This window comes from Sturnira hondurensis, unplaced genomic scaffold, assembly GCF_014824575.4.
Source record: "Sturnira hondurensis isolate 20B ecotype Veracruz unplaced genomic scaffold, ASM1482457v3 Scaffold0010428, whole genome shotgun sequence".
NCBI classification, from domain to species: Eukaryota; Metazoa; Chordata; class Mammalia; order Chiroptera; family Phyllostomidae; genus Sturnira; species Sturnira hondurensis.
Window position 1 is genome coordinate 7,301,126 of NW_028083059.1, and position 19,861 is coordinate 7,320,986.

General features: G+C 38.0%; 1 protein-coding gene across 5 annotated transcripts in view; it reads right to left on the bottom strand.

The window, feature by feature from the left end:
• ABI3BP (ABI family member 3 binding protein) overlaps positions 1-19,861 on the bottom strand; it is a 255,288-nt gene that overhangs the window by 121,368 nt on the left and 114,059 nt on the right. For 3 of the 5 annotated variants that reach the window (XM_037058953.1, XM_037058951.1, XM_037058950.1), the window contains exons 7-11: positions 11,346-11,394; positions 9,540-9,611; positions 8,933-9,025; positions 3,262-3,339; positions 873-947 (exon numbers count right to left, since the gene is read on the bottom strand). In XM_037058953.1, coding sequence (XP_036914848.1) covers positions 873-947; positions 3,262-3,339; positions 8,933-9,025; positions 9,540-9,611; positions 11,346-11,394 — 367 coding nt within the window. Of the gene's footprint in view, positions 1-65; positions 141-872; positions 948-3,261; positions 3,340-8,932; positions 9,026-9,539; positions 9,612-11,345; positions 11,395-19,861 lie in introns of all 5 variants that reach the window. The other 2 variants (XM_037058949.1, XM_037058952.1) reach the window with 2 other exon arrangements.

Consider the following 19,861-nt stretch of genomic DNA (forward strand, 5'->3'; position numbering starts at 1 on the left):
ACTTCTTTCAAAGGTGCATAAAATTTCCAAGGTAATAATAAGTAGCAGTGTTTAATAATTTTTACCTAGGGTGTTCAGTGGTAATTCAAACCTAGGTATTAGGATAGTTTGGAATCTTTCCAGGGTCTTTTTGCTGAGAACTACCATAAAGAGGAGTTCAGTTAGCAACTGTGTGATTGGAATTTGACATAGTGGCTTCACGATGATCACGTGATGCATTCTCGAAACAGAGTGCGCACCAGGCAGCTGATGCCTTTCATGGAAATAGCTGGCTTTGCCAGGAAAAATTTTACACAGCTGTTCAAATTTGAAGGTACACTTTCAGTGGGCTTTGGTGTGGCACAGACGATCAACATCACAAGTACAGAACGAAATACATGCTGCTTCTTTTCTTCAGAAGAGAATAAAGCAAGTAAGAATCTCTTGGGCCAAGAAGCAACTAACATGCATGACATAAAATTCTTATTAGAAAGCATGACACTTTGGGGGATTCTCCTCATATTTAGCACACACAAGATTTGGAAAAGCCAATCAAAGCAGAAAGCACAGACATAGCCAAGACTTCCAAGTTTCCGCCATCTCTCCAAGCTTTCTGGGTTAAAAGGCTGGCATTCTGTTTTTCTGTACAACCCAAGAGACTGGTGAAAGGGTGTGCACTTAGCATCTAGCCTCCAGAGCTGCCTAAACATCATTCACCAGGATCAAGGCATGTTGTTAACTCTTTAATGAAACTGGTCCAAGAAATAGGAAGATTAACTACTGCTGGTAAGGAGGGAAGAGAAGAGGAGAAAGGTAAGGTATTGGATTACTTTTCTTTTCTGTGAGTGTTCAGAGGGTTTCGTTTGTTTTAGAAAAAAACTTCTTAGAATTACCCAGTGTTGTTTCTGAAATGTCTAAGGCACTAGATACAGTGGGTTTAGTGGTTCTTGGAATTGATTCAGGAGACACTAGAAGGTAAAAAAAGACAACTTTACAAATTAAGGTAAAATTATGAAACAACCAAAGACCATAAGACACTTATTGCCCTTGAGAATTAATAACTGATACCTAGTGCATTGCTTCTCAAGTTCTGTCTGTCAAGGACTCCCTGGCTTCCTCCAGGTGTCTGATCTGACATTGCTTCCAGGCTTTCCTCTCTGGGTCTGGTCCATTTCCCACATGTTACAAAAAGCACACTGAACTGATCTCCATGAAAGCACTTAGCAAATTAATCATAATTTTTATTATCTGCCTTTTCTTTCTCTTTATCTTCAGGGCTTAATGTGATGTCTGAGATATAGCAAGCCAGCCCATGATAAATGCTTATTAAATAAATGAACTGATGAGGAAATAAAATAATGACCCAGATTTATTTAGAACTATTACATTATATTGTTGATCTCTTCCAAATTGCAATCAATATGCAAAGGTTGCATATTGAAATAAGGATTCAAAAGTTCATCCACAAGGTTGTTCCAAGTGCTACATCAAAGGCAAAGACCACCCAAGCTAAGTAGTTTCTAAGAAATTAAAATCAGGATCACTGAGATCTGGAACAAATAGTGAGCTAGATAATTCCAGAATTTTTTGCAGGGTAAAGACTTGTGATAACACAGTAACACTGAATAACACATTGTGGTGTTTGACTAAGTGTTTCTGAAGTGGAAAATTCTGAGGTCAATTTGGCAAAGAACTAAAAAATCTGTAGACTCTCCCATGAGACAGTGTGCCAGGAGAAGTAGTATAATAGGGTAGAATCTTTGGGGCAGAAAAAAAGTTGGACTCATCCACTGGGTCCTGCCTATGTTTTTATTGGTGTTGAACAATTATACTGAAATTAGAAAACTACCTAGGAATTTCATTCAAATACATTATTTCAACATCTTTTTTAAAAAAAAGATTTTATTTATTTGTCTTTAGAAGGGAAGGAGAGAGGGAGAGAAAGATCAATGTATGGTTGCCTCTCATGTGTCCCCTGCTGGCACCTGGCCTGCAACCCAGGCATGTGCCCTGACTGGGAATGAACCGCGATTCTTTGGTTCACAGGCCTGCGCTCAATCCACTGAGCTACACCAACCAGGTCTATTTCAGCATCTTGAATAGTTTTTATCTCTGCCCCAACTCCCATAAAGGTGAGGGAAGGAAGGCCCACCTCTTTCCTTTAGGCAGAACCACATACTTCTTGCTTTGTCAAAAATATCTCTACCTGCACTGGTTTCTTGAAATCAAGTTATTTTATTTCACCACCAATCTTTATCTTCTCCAGAATAGTTATCAGTTCCAGAGTTTAGTACAAGGTAAATATCACTAATACTTCAGTTTATAGCAATTTTAGGGATTAAAAATCACTTTAGATTGCAGTTATTTTGATAAATGTGGATTTGGGGAAATTCTTGCCAGATGTTTGCTTTGCTGAGTCCAAGACAAGGTGGTGTCACTCTGGCAAAAACCCTGTAGTTCAGAGAATAATGTGTCCCCAGTGGGCTAGGCTTGGGCACTTCATTCATAGAAGAAATGCTGAATGTTTGTTAGTAATGGCTGAAAAACTGGGGAAAATGCACCCCACATTTATTTTTTAAAGTATTTTTAACGAACTATTATATATCGTCTATATTAGGATTGTTAATCTTCTGAATATATTGTTGCTAAATGATATATATCTTAAGCTATGGATTTGTAAGATACTGGCATTCTACTCCACTTGAGAAAGTGAAGAGATAAAAAAATGGTTTCATGTCTCTACATAAAAGGAAAGCACCAAAACCAGGCATTACTTTTTAGTATAAAAATATTTCAGCCCTGATTGGTGTGACTCAGTTGATTGAGTACTGGCCTCCAAACCAAAAGGTCGCCAGTTTGATTCCTAGGCAGGGCACATGCCTGGGGTGCAGGCCAGGTCCCCAGCTAGGGGCGTATGAGAGGCAACCGGATCCATGTTTCTCTGGCACATTCATGTTTCTCTCTTCTTTCTCTCTCCCTTCCCCTCTTTCTAAAAATAAATGAAAAAATTTTCAGAATATTGAGGTAATAACTTTCATTTAGAGTGAACAATACAGTTTCCATATTACATAGCAGTTATATGATTTGACAGTTTATTCTGCATCTGTTGTTTTTTCTAAACATTAAATTAAGAACTTAGAATTGCCTATTGTTTTGTATTTATGATCAAAATCAATTTCCTACTGGTTCTTCCCTGAAGAATGTACAGGCTTGTCAATCATTTGCCATTTGAAAAAAATATGACTTATTCTCTCAAAGTTAATGACACAAAGATCTCATTACCTGTTATGGGCTGTGCTGGGATTTTTTCTACCTTTGGTGTTTTAGATTCCGCTGGTAACGCCAAGGTTTCATTCTTAGCTAAAAAAAAAAAAAGTCAGAGAACAAGCAATTTCCCTCATTTCCTGTAATACAGTATCCAAATACAATTCATTCAAAACATAATCAAACAGCAGACTATTTCCAGAAATCTATTCTGCTCTTATCCCTTCCCACCAGGCGGTCAAAAATTTATTGTGCATTTTTACAAGGGATTAGCATGAATAGATGACAGTCTTTCAGAGTTCCTTCCTGTTAAAACTCAGTAATTCTTTAAAATCTAAGTTGACATTGGAATTAAGAAAAAAAACCACAACCCAGTAATTGGATAACTCTCAAGTCATTCTGATTCATAGAGTTTCTGGAAGGTCTATATTGTATTGCAAATACTCATTGGAATTTTATATTCAAGTACTCCTAATTAAAAAAAAATCAATGAATAGAAAATTTCCATTACTATGCATAATGAAACATGTAATAGGTTATGACACTGAAGTTCTAGAAAAGCACTAATAACACACATAGGAAACTAAATTATTTAACAATATTTGTGACAAATAAACAGTAATTTATTTGAGCCACATCTTAACAAAGACCTTTGTTTTGGTTACTGTGGGGATTCAGTGTAAAGAATAAAATCAAATTTTTCCCATTTTTCCCACTTCAGACAACTCTTTAGGAAATTCCTTTTAAAATTTAGGTATTCTTTTTCTTTAAAAATTTTTATTTATTTATCTTTAGAAGGGAAGGGAAGGAGAAAAGGAGAGAAATATTAATGTACAGTTGCTTTTGGTGCATCCCCTGCTGGGAACTGGCCCCTGCTGGGAATTGGCCTGCAACCCAGGCATGTGTCCTGACGGGGAATCGAACCACAATCTTATGGTTCTCAGGCCCGTGCTCAATCCACTGAGCTACACCAGCCAAGGCTAGGTATTCTTTTTCAAAGAAAGTACATTTCTATACCAGAGATTCCCAGTGATTAAGATGTTCCCCATTTAAAAAATGCACCAAGGATTAACTTCATTCAGCTATTGCGCACCCAAAGTGAATGACCTATGTGTAATATTTTGAAACAGTCTTGTGGCACGAAAGGATTAATTCATCTTTGCGATACCCTGATCATGTCACCTTGAACTGATTAGAACCAGAGGGATCTTTTAGAGACCTGAGGCTGTACAGAAACTTCTTGGGTTTCTCAACTTTGGCACTATTGACATTTTGGGCTGGATAACTTTTTGTTGTGGGGACTTTCCTTGGTTGCAGGATGGTTAGTAGCACCTCTGGCCGTTACCCCCTGGATTCCAGGAGCACGTCCATGGTTGTGGGAACTCAAAGTCTCCATTTGGACACTGCCAAGTGCCTCCTGGGAGACAAAGTTGCTCCCTTTGAGAGCTGCTGATCTAACTCAAAACCCTTTGATGCTCTCAAAACCCTTTGAGGAGGCAGATATTGAAATCTTTTGTGGTTCACATCTCTGTTATAAAGACCATTTTCTTCTTTTCAGTTGAAAAGGGCATAAAACATTTATTTAATTGTGACAGACAAGGTCATCCCTTTCACAGTGTTAATAGAAGCCAATCAGTGTTTAATGTGTATTAGAGAAGTGTTCAATAGATTTCTACCTAAAGCTAGTTATTTTCAGGTGTGATTTAAAATGCTGCAAAGAGGTGTCCCATGTGCCACATACCTATCATCTCTAACAGCCAAGTGTGTTTTGGCTGCAACCTGAAGTTGCACAGCATGTTTGCACAACAGAAATGTTAATACCTTTTTTCAAATTAATTTAGCAGGGTATGGAGATAGGGGGCTCTGTTTCTGGAATAACTAAAAACACAGGTCCAATATAATTTTATAAAAAATTCTATTTTTAAAACTTCTAAATATGATCAACCTTTTTTCCTGCTTTTTTGTATAGTTTTTTTTATTAGAACCACTGTGATTGTTAAAAAAGGGAAAAAAGCATTCAGATTACACATTTTATGAGCAAGCTCAGTTCTGTTATTTTAGCATGCACCATAGGAAAGCGGATGTTTTTTGTTTGTTTGTTTTTTCCCAAATGTAAGCTTATAAGGTTTTTCTTTAATGGTCTCTTCTTTTTTAGTGTCCTCTAATCCTTTAGGACACATTTGCTAAGTCTTCCCTTCCTGAGTAATAGCCTACGTTCTTGATGGTTGCCTGGCTGACCAGGACTATTTATTTACTTACTTACTTAACAATTTATTTTTAACTTGCAGATCCTAGAGTTCTGTGCAATGCTCTAAATCACTTGGCTTTAGCTTCTTATAGTCTAAACATGCCCTTAGCTAGTAATCATCTTAATTTAAAGTTAAGCTAAGAAAGGGGAAAAAAAGGTAAACTGCCTTCCCAAGAGAGAATTTGTATTCTTTACACATCACTAATTTCTTACAAAGACATATTGTATTTTTAAGTATTGTACTTCATATCAGAGAAACTGGTAGATGGAGAAATGTTTAAATGCGGGCACTTTATGTTTCCTATCAACCCCAAGCCTTCACCTACACTCTCCCTGTACAAGTGCAGCCTTGGCAATAGTGAAGCAAAACACAATCAGAATGACCGAGGAAATTCCTCTTCCTGTCTGATCCTTCTGTACCTTTTTTCAACACTGTTGTTTCCTTTGCTTTTTGGCAAGCGAAGTCTTGGCTTTGGCAAATGCTTTGTATATCCCTGGGAGATGTGGGTGTAATACTGGCTTTCTTGTTTATTTCTCTCATTATTACACCATGTGTTCTTAGAACAAAGGCTAATAATTTCTTGATGTCCCATGATGGGCCCTGCTGGAATGAGGATATTATTTTTAGGATTTACCCCATTAAAAATAGGGCTTTTCTAAATTGTGGTAATAAATAAATCCAGGAACGTTTATTTCTCCCTTGCTATTATAGAGAATTATGATCATATTAAAAATACAGTAGATTTAAAATATGATTTTTAAACACAGACTGTTAAGATGGTACATTTGATGGCTTCACTGGACATTTTCAAACATACTGGCTGGCTATCAACCTCTTCAGTGTGTCAGAAACTCGCCCGCCTGTTAAATTTGACAGGCGTTTTGCCAGAAATGCAAGTTAAAAAAGATATTTAAGTATTTGTATAGCATTTTCTCTATTAAAATCACAATCCTGAAGACTAGTGAATTATACCAGAAAAATAAAATTAAACAAAATACAAAAATTCACTGTTTAATCTCTAAAGGGGGGGGGATTGAGAATGTCACTCAAAACTAAGGACTAAAGAATAAAACATCTTCTAATTCAAAACTGACAGCAGTGGTCTGGGGAAAAAACTGCCATTTTCAGTCTCCTTCACAAATCCTGGGTTTTGTGGTTTTAACAGACAGACTAGGGACCAAATCATCCAGAGATTGGCTCCCCCCCCCCACCCCCCACTTCCCAAGCAAGTGTTTTTTAGGAGCAGGACAAGGCAATATGCAGGCTCCAGACAGAGACTCGGTGAGTGCAAAAGTCCTGAGCTCTGGTGCTGAACACAGATTCATGAAGGCATTTCATTTGGAAGCTCCCCAGCTTTTAGCACAGCATACGGATGGTGTAGAGCTGAGTCACAGGGTTTTGTAGTTCAAAGTTTGTTGATCAAGTCTGATGAACACATTAAGAAGCCTTGAGTCACTTGTCTACATTCCTGGATGTAACTCACCCTAGGACTAACAGCTACGAATATTTTACAGGAAGAATGTAAAATGCACAAAACCACAAAGATTTATTGGCAACTATTTTCACAACTCAAGGAAATGGTAATACATAAGCTTTGAAGATTTTTCTAAAAATGTAAGTCTAATAGTCCCCTTTATTTAGTGTCCTTCTGCCTGCTCAAGGCTTTGTTCCTCCTTGCAGGAGGTTCTCAAAATTAACAGCTAAGAAAATTTAAGAGTTCCTATCTTTTAAAAACAATTGCAGACTGATTGCCTACCATCAAAGAAGCAAACAGGTCAGATCTCCAACAAGGGAAAGTAAAACTGAGGTCCCAGTATGGGCAGGTCCTGTGTCTGTGTAACTCACCATGACAGTCCCCAGCAACTTGCTCTCTAGCCAAAAGCAGTGCTTAGGAAGTATCTGTTGACTAAATGCTACCAATTCAATTCTGTAACTAGCTAGTGTCACCTTTAGGGAAAATATTCTGCATTTTTAAGTCTTGTTCAATTTCTTTCACATCACGCCATCTCCTTCCATATTTATCAATAGCCCAAGACAGTGCCCAGAAACTTTAGTGGGGTGGTTCTCAAACCATGGTTCCCAGACTAGCGGTATCCGTATCACTGACTAGTAAGCAAACCCTCGGTCTCCACCCTAGACCTCCTGAATCAGGAAGTCCAGGGTGAGCCCAGCACCCTGTGTGTTCATAAGCCCTCCAGGGCATCTGAGGCTTATTGGAGTTTGAGGTCCTCTGCCACACAGAGAATTAATTTGACACTCAAGTGCAGTAACAAACATAGCCCAGTGCCCACTGCTAACACTCCCTGGGCTCCTTTCAAAAGGTACGGCTGTTTTCTCCCTTCAAATTATTACATTTTATGTTTGTTAAACACTGAAATCATACTGGTTTTTTTCTACAAGTAGGAAGCCATAGCAATCTCAAGTCAGTTATAATCTAACAGTCCTGACCTTCATATCAGTTCTTATTGAAAGTATCTCATGGTCTGTTAATAGCATACTGAGTGTAACTTCCAACAATTACTCTATTTGAAAATTGTACCTATATAATTATGTGTATTTTCACTAATTTGATCACTGTTCATCCTTCTCTTGTAAATGTAAATTCATTTATTCTTTTATATAAAATAACTGTTTTCCTATAGAATATGATTTAATAACTTTAATACTTCAACTTCTCTGGAAAACAAATTTTCCAACTTCTTTGGGGAAAAAAATCTTCCCTAATTTTTTGTCCAATTTTTTAATTGTGATAAAATATATATAACAAAGTTTATGGTCCTAACCATTAAAAATGTAAAGCTCTGTAGTATCAAATATATTCATAATGTTGTATGAACATCACCACTATCCATCTCCAGAACTCTTACCATCTAATAAAACTGAAAACTGGTGCCATTAAACACTAACTCCCCATTCCTTCCCTCCCTCCCTTGCAACCATCATGCCCACAGTGTTGGTCTTTTTGTAGTTGGCTTGTTTAGTATATTCTTAAGGTTCATCAACATTGTAGCATATGTCAGGATTTCCTTCCTTTTAAAGGCTGAATAATATTCCATTGAGTATAAACCACATGTTGCTTATCCATTTGTTCATCAGACTCTTGAGTTGCTGCCACATTTTAGCTACTGTGAACAGTGGTACTACAAACACAGGTGTACAAGTATCTCTTTCAGAGCTTTTTTCCAGTTCTTTTGGTTACACACCCAGAAGTGGAGTTGCTGGATCCTATGGTAATTCTATTTTTAATTTTTTGAGGAGTGATTATGCTGTTTCCACTGCAGCTTTACCACATTACATTCCCATCAACAATGCATATGCCTGTCCCTTACTTTTCCTTTGAGATCCCAAACAGCTTATTTTCTAGATTCCTAGGATATTCTAAAAATACCAGTGCTAGTAACCGTCACTGAAAAGTTCAATCGTAGAACTTTGCTGCTTACCTAATTGTGTCTTGATTGCATCTGAAATATCAAACATTATGGACGTAGGAAGTTTCACAGTTGTTTCATTAAGGCCAGGAATAACAAGGTGGACTGCGAGGAAAGAGGGTAAAGATGAGAGGAAGAGAATGCATCATGACATAAAATAAAGCTCAGAGTGCCAGATACTAGTAACTATGAAGTATAGCTATTCAAAACTGAACTACCAGAATCCTCTGGCTTTTAACCCATGGATGCAAAAAAATTACAAAATGGATGCTTAGGATGTGTGGTGAACAAGGAACACCATTATTAACCATTTTTAAAAGAGAAGTCCAATATGACAAAAATTCCCTCATATCTGCAACAATCCTGAGGGGTGGGTAGGATGGGTGCCCTCGTTCACACTAGGCATGAGCTCCAGTTGTTTCTCTAACACACATGATAGAGGTGGCATCTCTTAGCTCTTGGCCTGGAGTAAACACAGGCAGGATCCTAAATGTTAAAATAAAATGAACCAACATCAATTTAATATACCTACTCAGAGTGCACAATTCCATAGAGGCCCTATTACTTAAAAAATAGCCTGATTTTCTTAATCTTAAGTATAGAGGTCAAGACAACTCACCCAGTATTGTTCCTCCAATGGGAGTCTTATCTGGGGATTTTGTGGAAGCCCTGTGAGTGACATTCTGAATCACTGTTGAAATACAAAAAGATAATGGCAGTTGGGGAGGCTGGGGAATAGTCAGAAAGTAGTAAAAAGCTAACAATGTGAAGTCAGCTGCACTGAGGAAGCCCTGATCTAACTTTTCAATTAATAGACAAGAACTCATTGGGTTAACTACACAGGCAACGAAAGGACTAGAAGGTGCATCTTAGCACCAGTGCCTATAAGCAATGAAAGACCATTACTCTAACATAGAGGGTTCTATCCTAATGAGTTGAAAATTTCTTTTCTGATCCCCGCTCCCTGCCGTCTACTCAAGTAAAGAACTAGCACAAAATGGGAAAATGTATAATCTCAAAGCGGAGAATCCTTGGGCAATTCTAATACCAATTGACCCTGCTTTCAGAGAACATGGGACATTATTTTCTTAAAATGAAGAACAATTTTAAGTGCCCAATCTCTTCTCCCAAGAAACTTTCTGGACAAAATAAAGTCAGTTCAATAATTTGAAAAGCTGAAAGTCAAAACAAAAACAACCAGATGATGAAATGAAATAAGACATTATAATTCTTAAAGCCAGGGTGTCTTAACTTTCCCTAAAATGACCACTAAATCAAGTTTTTATTTCATTAACCCAAATATCCTATTAATGATTTTCTTCATGTGTGCTAACTCACCACTAAACTGAGCCATACATATTTAACTGACTTTTTAAAATTGAATACTTATGATTGGATTGTCCCTAGTTGTATAGCCAACGTGATTTGTCATGACTTGGTTTATTAGTACAGAGCCAAATTACCTATTAACTTCTAATTTACTATACTATGCTGATTTCTTCAAACTCTTTTCTGAAAAACAATAATCAGAAAGTTGAACAGATATGGGCAATATTAAATTATCTCAGGTGAAAAGTATACTAAAAATAATTCTAGCCCTGGCCAGGTGGCTGAGTTGGTTGGAGCATCTTCCTGTCCACCAAAAGGTTGCAGGTTCAATTCCTGGTCAGGGCACATGCCTAAGTTGTGGGTTCAATCCTCCAGTCAAGGCATATACGGGAAGCAACTGCTCAATGTTTAGAAAAACATTGATGTTTCTCTCTCTCTCTCATTAATAAACATATCCTTAGGTGAGGGGAAAAAAAAATATATATATATATAGGGTCTGGCACAAGTAACGCCCTTTTTAATTACAAATCATAAGCATGTAATTCTGTAACCCAACAATATCACAAACAAACCATATGACATTTTAAGTGAAATGCTCAAAATAAAACTATAAATTATTACACCCATATTATTATCCTACCAACTACACTCAAGTAGGTGTCACTTCTTTTTTAAAAATTTATTTATTTTTCAAGTACAGTTTTCTGTCTATTACTCCCATTCCATTCCACCCCCCATGTTCCCCACCTCCCTCCCATTTTCACACCCTTAGTTGCTGTCCATGTGTCCTTTATATTTGTTCCTCTAAATCCCTCCCCTATTTCCCCTTAAATTCCTTCCCCTCTCCCCTCTGGTCACTGTCCCCCTGTTCTCTATTTCAGTGTCTTTGGTAATATTTTGCTTGTTTGTTTTGTTGTTTAGCGTCCTGTTAAAGGTGAGATCATATGGTATTTGTCTTTCACCACCTGGCTTATTTCACTCAGCATAATGCTCAAGTAGGTGCTACTTCTGCCTGACCCTGTACGTGTGTGTGTCTGTGTGTGTGTGTGTGTGTATAATTCTAAACACAGATTCAGACCGGACTCATAAAAATTACCTTGCTTGATGATTGTTATTGGGATCAGCTTCCTTGGGACATGTGCTGGCTGAAAAGGGAAGCAGAGAGTCAGCTTTTCAGTGCCAACTTTTTAAAAATAGTAAATAAAAAACCTGAAAGTAGCTCTTTCTTGTTTTCAGTGAAGACTCCCATGACACAGGTTGCTGGAAAAGTTGCTTAAAAGTTGCTGGAAAGATCTTAGTACATATGTGTCTGCCTCTATTTTATTGGACGCACTTCGTTTTTCCTGTAAATGTCTGAAGATTTAACAGAAGCAGTTTCTTCAAAACTCCCACTAGTTTACTTAGAAACTGGAATGGATACTGTACTGAATACTAGTCTATTTTCACTTCATTTCAGATGTGACCCGAATTCTCTTTACATTCCCTTTCAAATAGACATTATGCTACATATTATCTTTCTAAACTGAACAACATCAACTATTTGAGTGTACCCAATTGCTGCTGCTGCTACACACAACTCAATCACCGTGAGCTCCTGACGCCCCCTATTTCCTTGTCCAAGAGGGCAGAGCTGGGAATCAGATCCAGACAGTTCTATTTCCAAGGTCTGTACTCTTAACCATCCTGTACATATTTATGCACAAAGGACCTCAGAATCAGAAAGGCAGTTCTCAGAACACTGTACACTTCCCCTTCTCCCAAATTACCTCAGATGTCCCTCAGGAAGTTATAAAATCATAGAACTACTTGAACCAGGGACAGGTATGGCATCACCAGACAGAACTGTGAGCCAAGAATAAGACAGCCACAGGAGAGGCATGGGAATAAGGTAAAAGAAAGGCAGCAAATTAAGTAGAGAAAAATTAGACTGAGATAAAGAGGTAAACATGACATCGATTTCTTGATGTTTGGTTTAAAATGCATACGTAATACAGACACACAAGATCTACCAGATCTGCTGATAATTTAGGATATGCTGAACGAGATACTTACAACATAATTGAAAGCAAGAGACCACCATTTTACCATATTAACAAATGACATTCCTATGATAGAAAGGCCACAATACCAAGCTTACAGACAACTATTTTTCTTTTTGTATTAAGATTCTTATGTTTCAAGTAAATAAATAAATAAAAGCTTACAATTACCAAATTAGTTTTTTTAAAAAAGGAGCATCTATACTCATGACTCAGTGCTATAGACGGAATGCCATGCCCCCACCCATTCACGTGTTAAAACGTAATCCCCAATGTGATGGCATTGGGAGGTGGAGCATTTGAGGAGTGATTAGGTCATGAAGGTGGAGCCCTCAGAAATGGAATTAGTGCCCTTATAAAAAGGACCCCAGAGAGCTCCCTCCAGCCTTCCGCCCTGTGAAGACACAGCGAGAAGATGGCTGGCTGGGGGCCAGGAAGTGAGCTCTCACCAAATACCGGTTATGCTGGTGCCTTAATCTTCGATTTCCAAAGCTCCAGAACTGTGAGAAATAAATGTTCACTGTTAAAGCCATCTAGTCTATGGTATTTTGTTATAGTAGCCCTAATGGATTAAGATGCCTAGCAACCTAGCCTAAGGTATTAATCAAAGATAGAAATAATCTCTTATGTATAAAGTCACTTATTCCCAAATGTAAAACAACCTTATTATCCAAAAGCAGAGGTTTTATTAAATAACTCATGGTTCAAATTTTTGATATCTATTTAAGTAGAAAAATATGCATAATACAAAGAATACAAATTCATGTCTACAACATAACCTAATTTCATAACAAATGTATAAATACAAGTTTAGAGGGGAATAGATTATAGTCTTTTTAACAGTAGTTACTTTTGGAAGCTGATATTAATTTTGTTTTGTATGCCTTTTTCTGTTTTCCAAATTCTTTATGTAGATGAACTTCATTTATAAATAGAAAAAGTTATTTTAATCAAGTTTGTTCAGCCACTACAGAAGCTTCTGTACTGCATAGTTCATACAGTACTGGTAAAGAGAGAATGACACAAATATATAGTTATCATTTGTACATAATTTTCCCAGGCAAGGGAAAGGGAAAAGTATGAATAGAAGTATAATCTTCAGTGGGAAAGAAAAAAAATCCTCTGCTTTGATGTTGCTCTGGCAGCGGGATTTCTGTCATCTTTTTAAATAAGAGAATAAAATATGAACACTTGTACCCAGGATGCTGCCTCAGAAGGGGATGGTCAGACCCTGGTGCAGCCTCACCTGTCCACCTTAGCTTACACCAGCGCTGCTCCAGCAAAAGGGCTGACAGTCCACGGCCGCCGTCATTTCTCAGAATTTTAGGCGCCTGCTGTGGCAACCTCTAGTCCCGTGGGAGCCACTTGCCACAGGGATCACACCATTTTCGCAGGTGCTAATGAGCATTTTGTTAGGGCTGTGACTCCAGTTCCAAAGATTTCTGAATGCATTCTTCTACTGAATTCAGTGCCTGTTTTGCTGAATGTGAAGTTTTTCAGAGACACATTATAGCAGAAATGCCTACATACTATTGTGTTAAACTTTTGAATTGCACTATGCCAATCTTAATTTCTTTTGCTTTAATGATTTGCTTTAAACAAACAATTTTTTACAAGGACAAATGGAAAATATTTCACTCTTCACATTAATGGAACAAAGTTTTTCTTCGTGTTCTTGAGTACAGAGCCATGTTCTAAGATGATGGCAAGACTATATGTACAGTATGTGCTGCCAGAAATAAGGAAACCATTTAGCTGTAGAATCCAACTCTTTTTAGACCTCTAATTACTCTCTTGCCTAATCTGCAATCCACAGATGCACCAAGACTGGACCAACGAGCAAGTGGCTGCATCTCTACAAGCAGGTTTCTAAAGGGCATCAGGAAGATCCCTCCGCCCAAAATGTCCATGTTGAAGGCTCTAAAATTCCCAAGAAGAAATCCACACTGCAAATCCACTCCCTGTGTTTTCTTGTAAAAGTGTAGGGAAATTATCTGTTACCTAGACTAATTGGAAAATGAAATACTGTGATAATTTCCAAGTTAACAGTGTTTAGCCAATTACAACCCAATGTTAATTGTTTCATGTACAGTGTTTATTTTTATTTTTTAATTTTAATTTATTTTAAAATTTTCAAAAAAAGATTTTATTTATTTTTGAGAGAGAAGGGAAGGAAGGGAGAAAGAGAGGGACAGCAACATCAGTGTGTGGTTGCCTCTCACACAGCCCCTATTGGGGACCTGGCCCACAACCCACACGTGTGCCCTGACTGGGAATCGAAACCAGTGACCCTTTGGTTCAAAGTCTGGTACTCAATCCACTGAGCCACACCAGTCACATCCAGTGTGTTTTTGCTTGTTTGTTTTTAAAGGTACCAGTAACCTGCCATCCAGACTTACTGTTATGAACATTTATCAATGTGTGTAGGGATCTCAGTGTCGCTGGTGTTGAGCTTGGGGGTGGGGGACAAGGTGGTCAAAGTCCCACATGCTGCTGCACAGTTCAGCTTGTGTGGCCTCAGCAGAACACTGGTCTTTACAGATGCCACCCTGGTACCAGTTTCCTTGTTGACTCTTTTCCCTACAGCTTGCTGACCCCCCATTTCTGCTGCAAACCTCCATCACCGCTTCCTTCCTTCATCCCTCCATTCAGCAACTATTTTGTAAAAGTTTACCGTATACCAGGAAGTAAGCATATTTTCCTCCTGCTTTATAAAGATGTATTATTTTATTTTTTTTTCTGAGTTTCACGATACTCTGTCCCTTAAGAGCCCAGGTGGTACTGTATGTTGAGCAGGGGGACTTGGTAAGGAAATTCACTTTGACCATTTTTCTGGGTGTTGTAGCTAAGTATCCAATTGGTGAGATTCAGTGATGAGATTGACCCGACGTGGTAAAAGGCCATGACCCCATGACCAATTCAGCCTTTTTTTTTAGTCCTGTTTTGGCAAACGCTCTGCTTACCCAGAAATAATCATAGCAAGTAGTTGCCACACAGGATGAGGGGCTTCCACATCACCCTGCATTGTACTAGCCTCCTCCTGGTGCTGTTTTAAAAATTAGCTTTAATAAAAGTAGTGGTGATACCAGGCTGGTATACTTTGCAGGTTGTTCTTTAGAGGTTTGTCCATTTGGTATTATCGTGATATCAAAATATTCACTGTAAATTTAACTTTACGTTCAGGCCCTGAGATAAGGAGGGGCTGTCCATTTGGAAAGTGGCTAAGGGCTTCTCATCATCAAATTCCAATGGCTCAAGAGCCAAACCACATGAGAAGAACTTGGGCATGTTGCATTCTGGTTTTAATTCGTCTGGGGAATGTTCTAATGAAAGTTACGAAACTTCCTGATTCAATCTAACATCTGGTTAGAAGTGAATCTAACATTCTACTTGTGAAAGTCTTCGTATTTCTGATAAGCTATGGAGGAACCAGACACGCACCTTTGGCAATATCGTTGGCATAAATGTAAAGTTTTCAAGTTTCTGCTTAGGACAACAATTGCTAATAATGGAAGGACAGCTGATGTAGTTGCCATACACGATCAGGGTGTGGGTGGAGACCACGAGGTCTTTCTCCCTGTTCACTTCATTTGGTTAATAATGGCCACACTCTAAGGATGGGCACCATCGTTTCTTTTTGCCAATGCAGATGTGGTTTTATAAAAACATGGGTGGACCTCCTAAAGAAAAAATTGAAGGGTAAAAATAGATATCATATTTTAGGGGGAGAGGGATCCTAAGGAGATTTGGATTAACTAATTAAACTTCTATTTTAAAATCTTGGTTAATAAATGCAACACATTTCTAAAACTGACTGTTCAGGTAGGTCATCGACCAAAAAGGAAAAAGGATTCATGGACATGGACAACAGCATGGTGATTGCAGGGGGTGGGGAGGATATGGGGGTTAAATTACAATTAAAAATTAAAATTAAAAAACATTGTTCAGTGAACTAGTTAGATAACTAAATTTAAAAAAAAACTATACAGATAATGTATTAAAATTAGGCCTTTTGGCCATCATTTTTATTTTTTAATATTATGAAACCTAATATTAAACATTTAACCTCAAAAGAAATGTTCTCAATTTTCAACATAGAGAAAACAGCAGTCATCATGAATAATGTATTTTTTCCTCAACTACATGAATCTCAAGTGATACAATTTCAGCTGAAAGATTCATGCTTCCGTTTAATGCATACGCCCTTTCTCTGACTTTTCTAGAGGTATAAGCAGGGGTAGGGTTGTAAGTATTCTACAACTGGTAGAGCAGAGCCACTGTCCAGACAGAAGGGACCCCTGCGCTGTCTCTGGCATGCGTCCTGGTCTGCCCGTGTGCCGGCAGACCCTGCGCTCAGTGACATCAATTACAATATAAAGTAGCCATATGCCTAAGATGGGGGCTGTAGTCAACATTCAATTTTTTGTACTTAACTCTTTTATGGTAAGAGATTAAAAGCACATTAAATCACCCCGGCTGGTGTGGCTAAGTTGGTTGGAGCATCCTCCTGTACCAAGAGTGTCCGACCTGTGGTCCGCGGGCCGCATGTGATCTGGGATGGCTGTGACTGCGGCCCAACACAAAATCGTACTTTCACTGAGAACACTGTGAGATTTTGTTTTTGTTTTTGTTAGTTCTTATGCATTTAATGTGTGGCCCAAGACAACTCTTCTTTCAATGTGGCCCAGAGATGCCAAAAGTTTGGACACCCCTGCAACCAAAAGGTTGCCAGTTCGACTCCCGGTCAGAACACATACCTAGGTTTTGGGTTGGATTCCTAGTCAGGGTGCGTACAGGGGGCAAACGATCCATGTTTTTCTTTCTCCCTTCCCTCTCTCAAAATCAATAAACCTGTCCCTGAGTGGGAATCTTTAAAAATTACATGAACTGACTTCCCAGAGCCATAGACATTAATACCAGGATCATTCACTGCTTTGGAGAAGCAATGGAACACTGTAATATAAGCATATGCTTTGGTGCTGAAAATATCTATCAACATTCAATTTATTAACCTAAATAGTATTGATCTTTTAAAAATGGATAGCCTAAAGTTCAAATTGTTTTTCCCATGTCAAATATCTCCTTTTAGAAGGTTTTAAGTAGTTTTTGCTGCATATAAGTTTTAGATATAAGCATGTATATATACATAAAAACATTTTTAATGTGTCCTTTGCTTAAAACCCTAAAAAGTACTCTTGAAATACTGCCTTCTAAGATCAGCCTCAGAGAAGAGATGGATTAGTATTTGGATTGACATTGACCTAATTTGGGTTAAAATATTCCTCTACAGTATCAAATCAATTTTTAGAGCAGTTCTAAGTGGCCACGTAAGATGATCAAAGCTGTCTCAAATGGTTTCCTTTTGACTTTCCCCAGCTACCCAAGAGCAATTCGTGCAACATTTTTCTGCCTTTTGGGAGGTAACAATGAAGAAAGCCTCACTGAGAAGCCTTAAAATAACTTTGTAATTAATTCAAGTTTTCCTTTGGAAATAACCAAGAGTTTCAGACCACACCTCAGGGGAGCTGGCTGTGGGGGGCGGTGGGGGGGGCGGCGCACCACCTCACAGCTTGAAGTAATAAAATTATCTGGCTCTGTGTCAAGGGATGTAGGAAATTTCTCTCTGGTTCTTCTGGCCATGGCTATTCTGATGGGAAAAGAAATTAGGTTCTTTGGGAGTAAAATGTCAACTATTTTTCCCAATCTTGCTGGGTATTTCAACCTAAATGAAATATCCTGCCAAAATACACCCATTATTGGGATATGATCAAATGACATCAGTGAGTCACATGTGAGACAAAGCATGATAACTAAGAGGCTGGGAGATAAGAAACGCTTCCTAGGGAACCATTCACAACAAGACTGCGGATTGCTCTGGAACAGAATCCCTGTGACTGGATTTAAGAGAGACAAAGCCAAAGGGACCTTACGGAGTGGCACAAATCAATACTTGGAACAAGGCCAACTGGTAAATTATCTGAAAAATCTATAAGCTAGTCAACAGAGAACCTTACTACATAAACATAAAACAGAGCAAGATCAAATCCACATCGTTTAGAGTTTAATTATTACAAAATCAAACCACTTATATAACCAAAAGAGGGGAATATTTATCTGCTGTCTGGATAGGGGATGGTTTTGTAAAATATAATGCAATTGAAGATATGACAATGAAAAGGACAATTTGATTAAGCAAATTTCAAGACTTGACTATTTCAAAAAGTCTCATAACGAAGTTGATAACAAGTGTGAGAATGTTTCTAGATGATATTACAAAGGGTCACTGCTCTTTAATCTATGCCTTTAAACTGTTCAACAAAAACACCAGGAGACGCCCAATAAACAAGAGCTAAGACAAAAGGTCATTAAATGAAAACTGCAAATGGCTGATAAACAAGGGAAGAAAGTACTGCTTTATCAGCAAGCAGAGAACCACAAATAAAACCATTTCACAATTAGCCAGGATTTAGTGATATAAATAACATAATGCTAATAACCAGGGTCCTATAGCAAGATAACTCTAGTACATGGCTGGCAACATGGTAAATTGGTGTAACTTTTCTGGAAAGAAATTTGACCATACCTATTAGGAAGTTTGAACAATGCCCAATATCCAAACTGTTAATTCCCATTCTAAGAATCTAATGTGAGGAAATAATCAGAAATGTGAACACAGACATAAATGTTCATCATCACATCACTTAAAATTAAAAAACTATTAGAAATAACTTGCATGTCTACAAAGTAGAAACTGATTTGGTATGTAAAAGCATGTTTAGATCATGCTTTAAAAATTATCTAAATCATTTAATTGGTGTACCACCAATTAAGATTATGTGTATAAACAGAATTTAATAACATGAAATATGCTATGGCATTGCCTAGCTAGTGTGGCTCAGTGGATTGAGAGCTAGTCTGTGAACCAAAAGGTCATTGGTTCAATTCCCAGTCAGGACACCTAGGTTGCCTGGGTTCTGGGCCAGGTCCCCAGTTGGGGGCACGCGAGAGGCAACCAGTCCATGTACCTCTTACACACTGATGTTTCTCTCCCACTCTCTCTCCCTCTCTTCCCCTCTCTCTAGCAAGTCAATAAATAAAATCTTAAAAAATATATGCTATGTCATATTTTGGCTAAGTGAAAGAGTGAGATNGTATGTAAAAGCATGTTTAGATCATGCTTTAAAAATTATCTAAATCATTTAATTGGTGTACCACCAATTAAGATTATGTGTATAAACAGAATTTAATAACATGAAATATGCTATGGCATTGCCTAGCTAGTGTGGCTCAGTGGACTGAGAGCTAGTCTGTGAACCAAAAGGTCATTGGTTCAATTCCCAGTCAGGACACCTAGGTTGCCTGGGTTCTGGGCCAGGTCCCCAGTTGGGGGCATGCGAGAGGCAACCAGTCCGTGTACCTCTTACACACTGATGTTTCTCTCCCACTCTCTCTCCCTCTCTTCCCCTCTCTCTAACAAGTCAATAAATAAAATCTTAAAAAATATATGCTATGTCATATTTTGGCTAAGTGAAAGAGTGAGATATAAAATTATATATATATATATATATATATA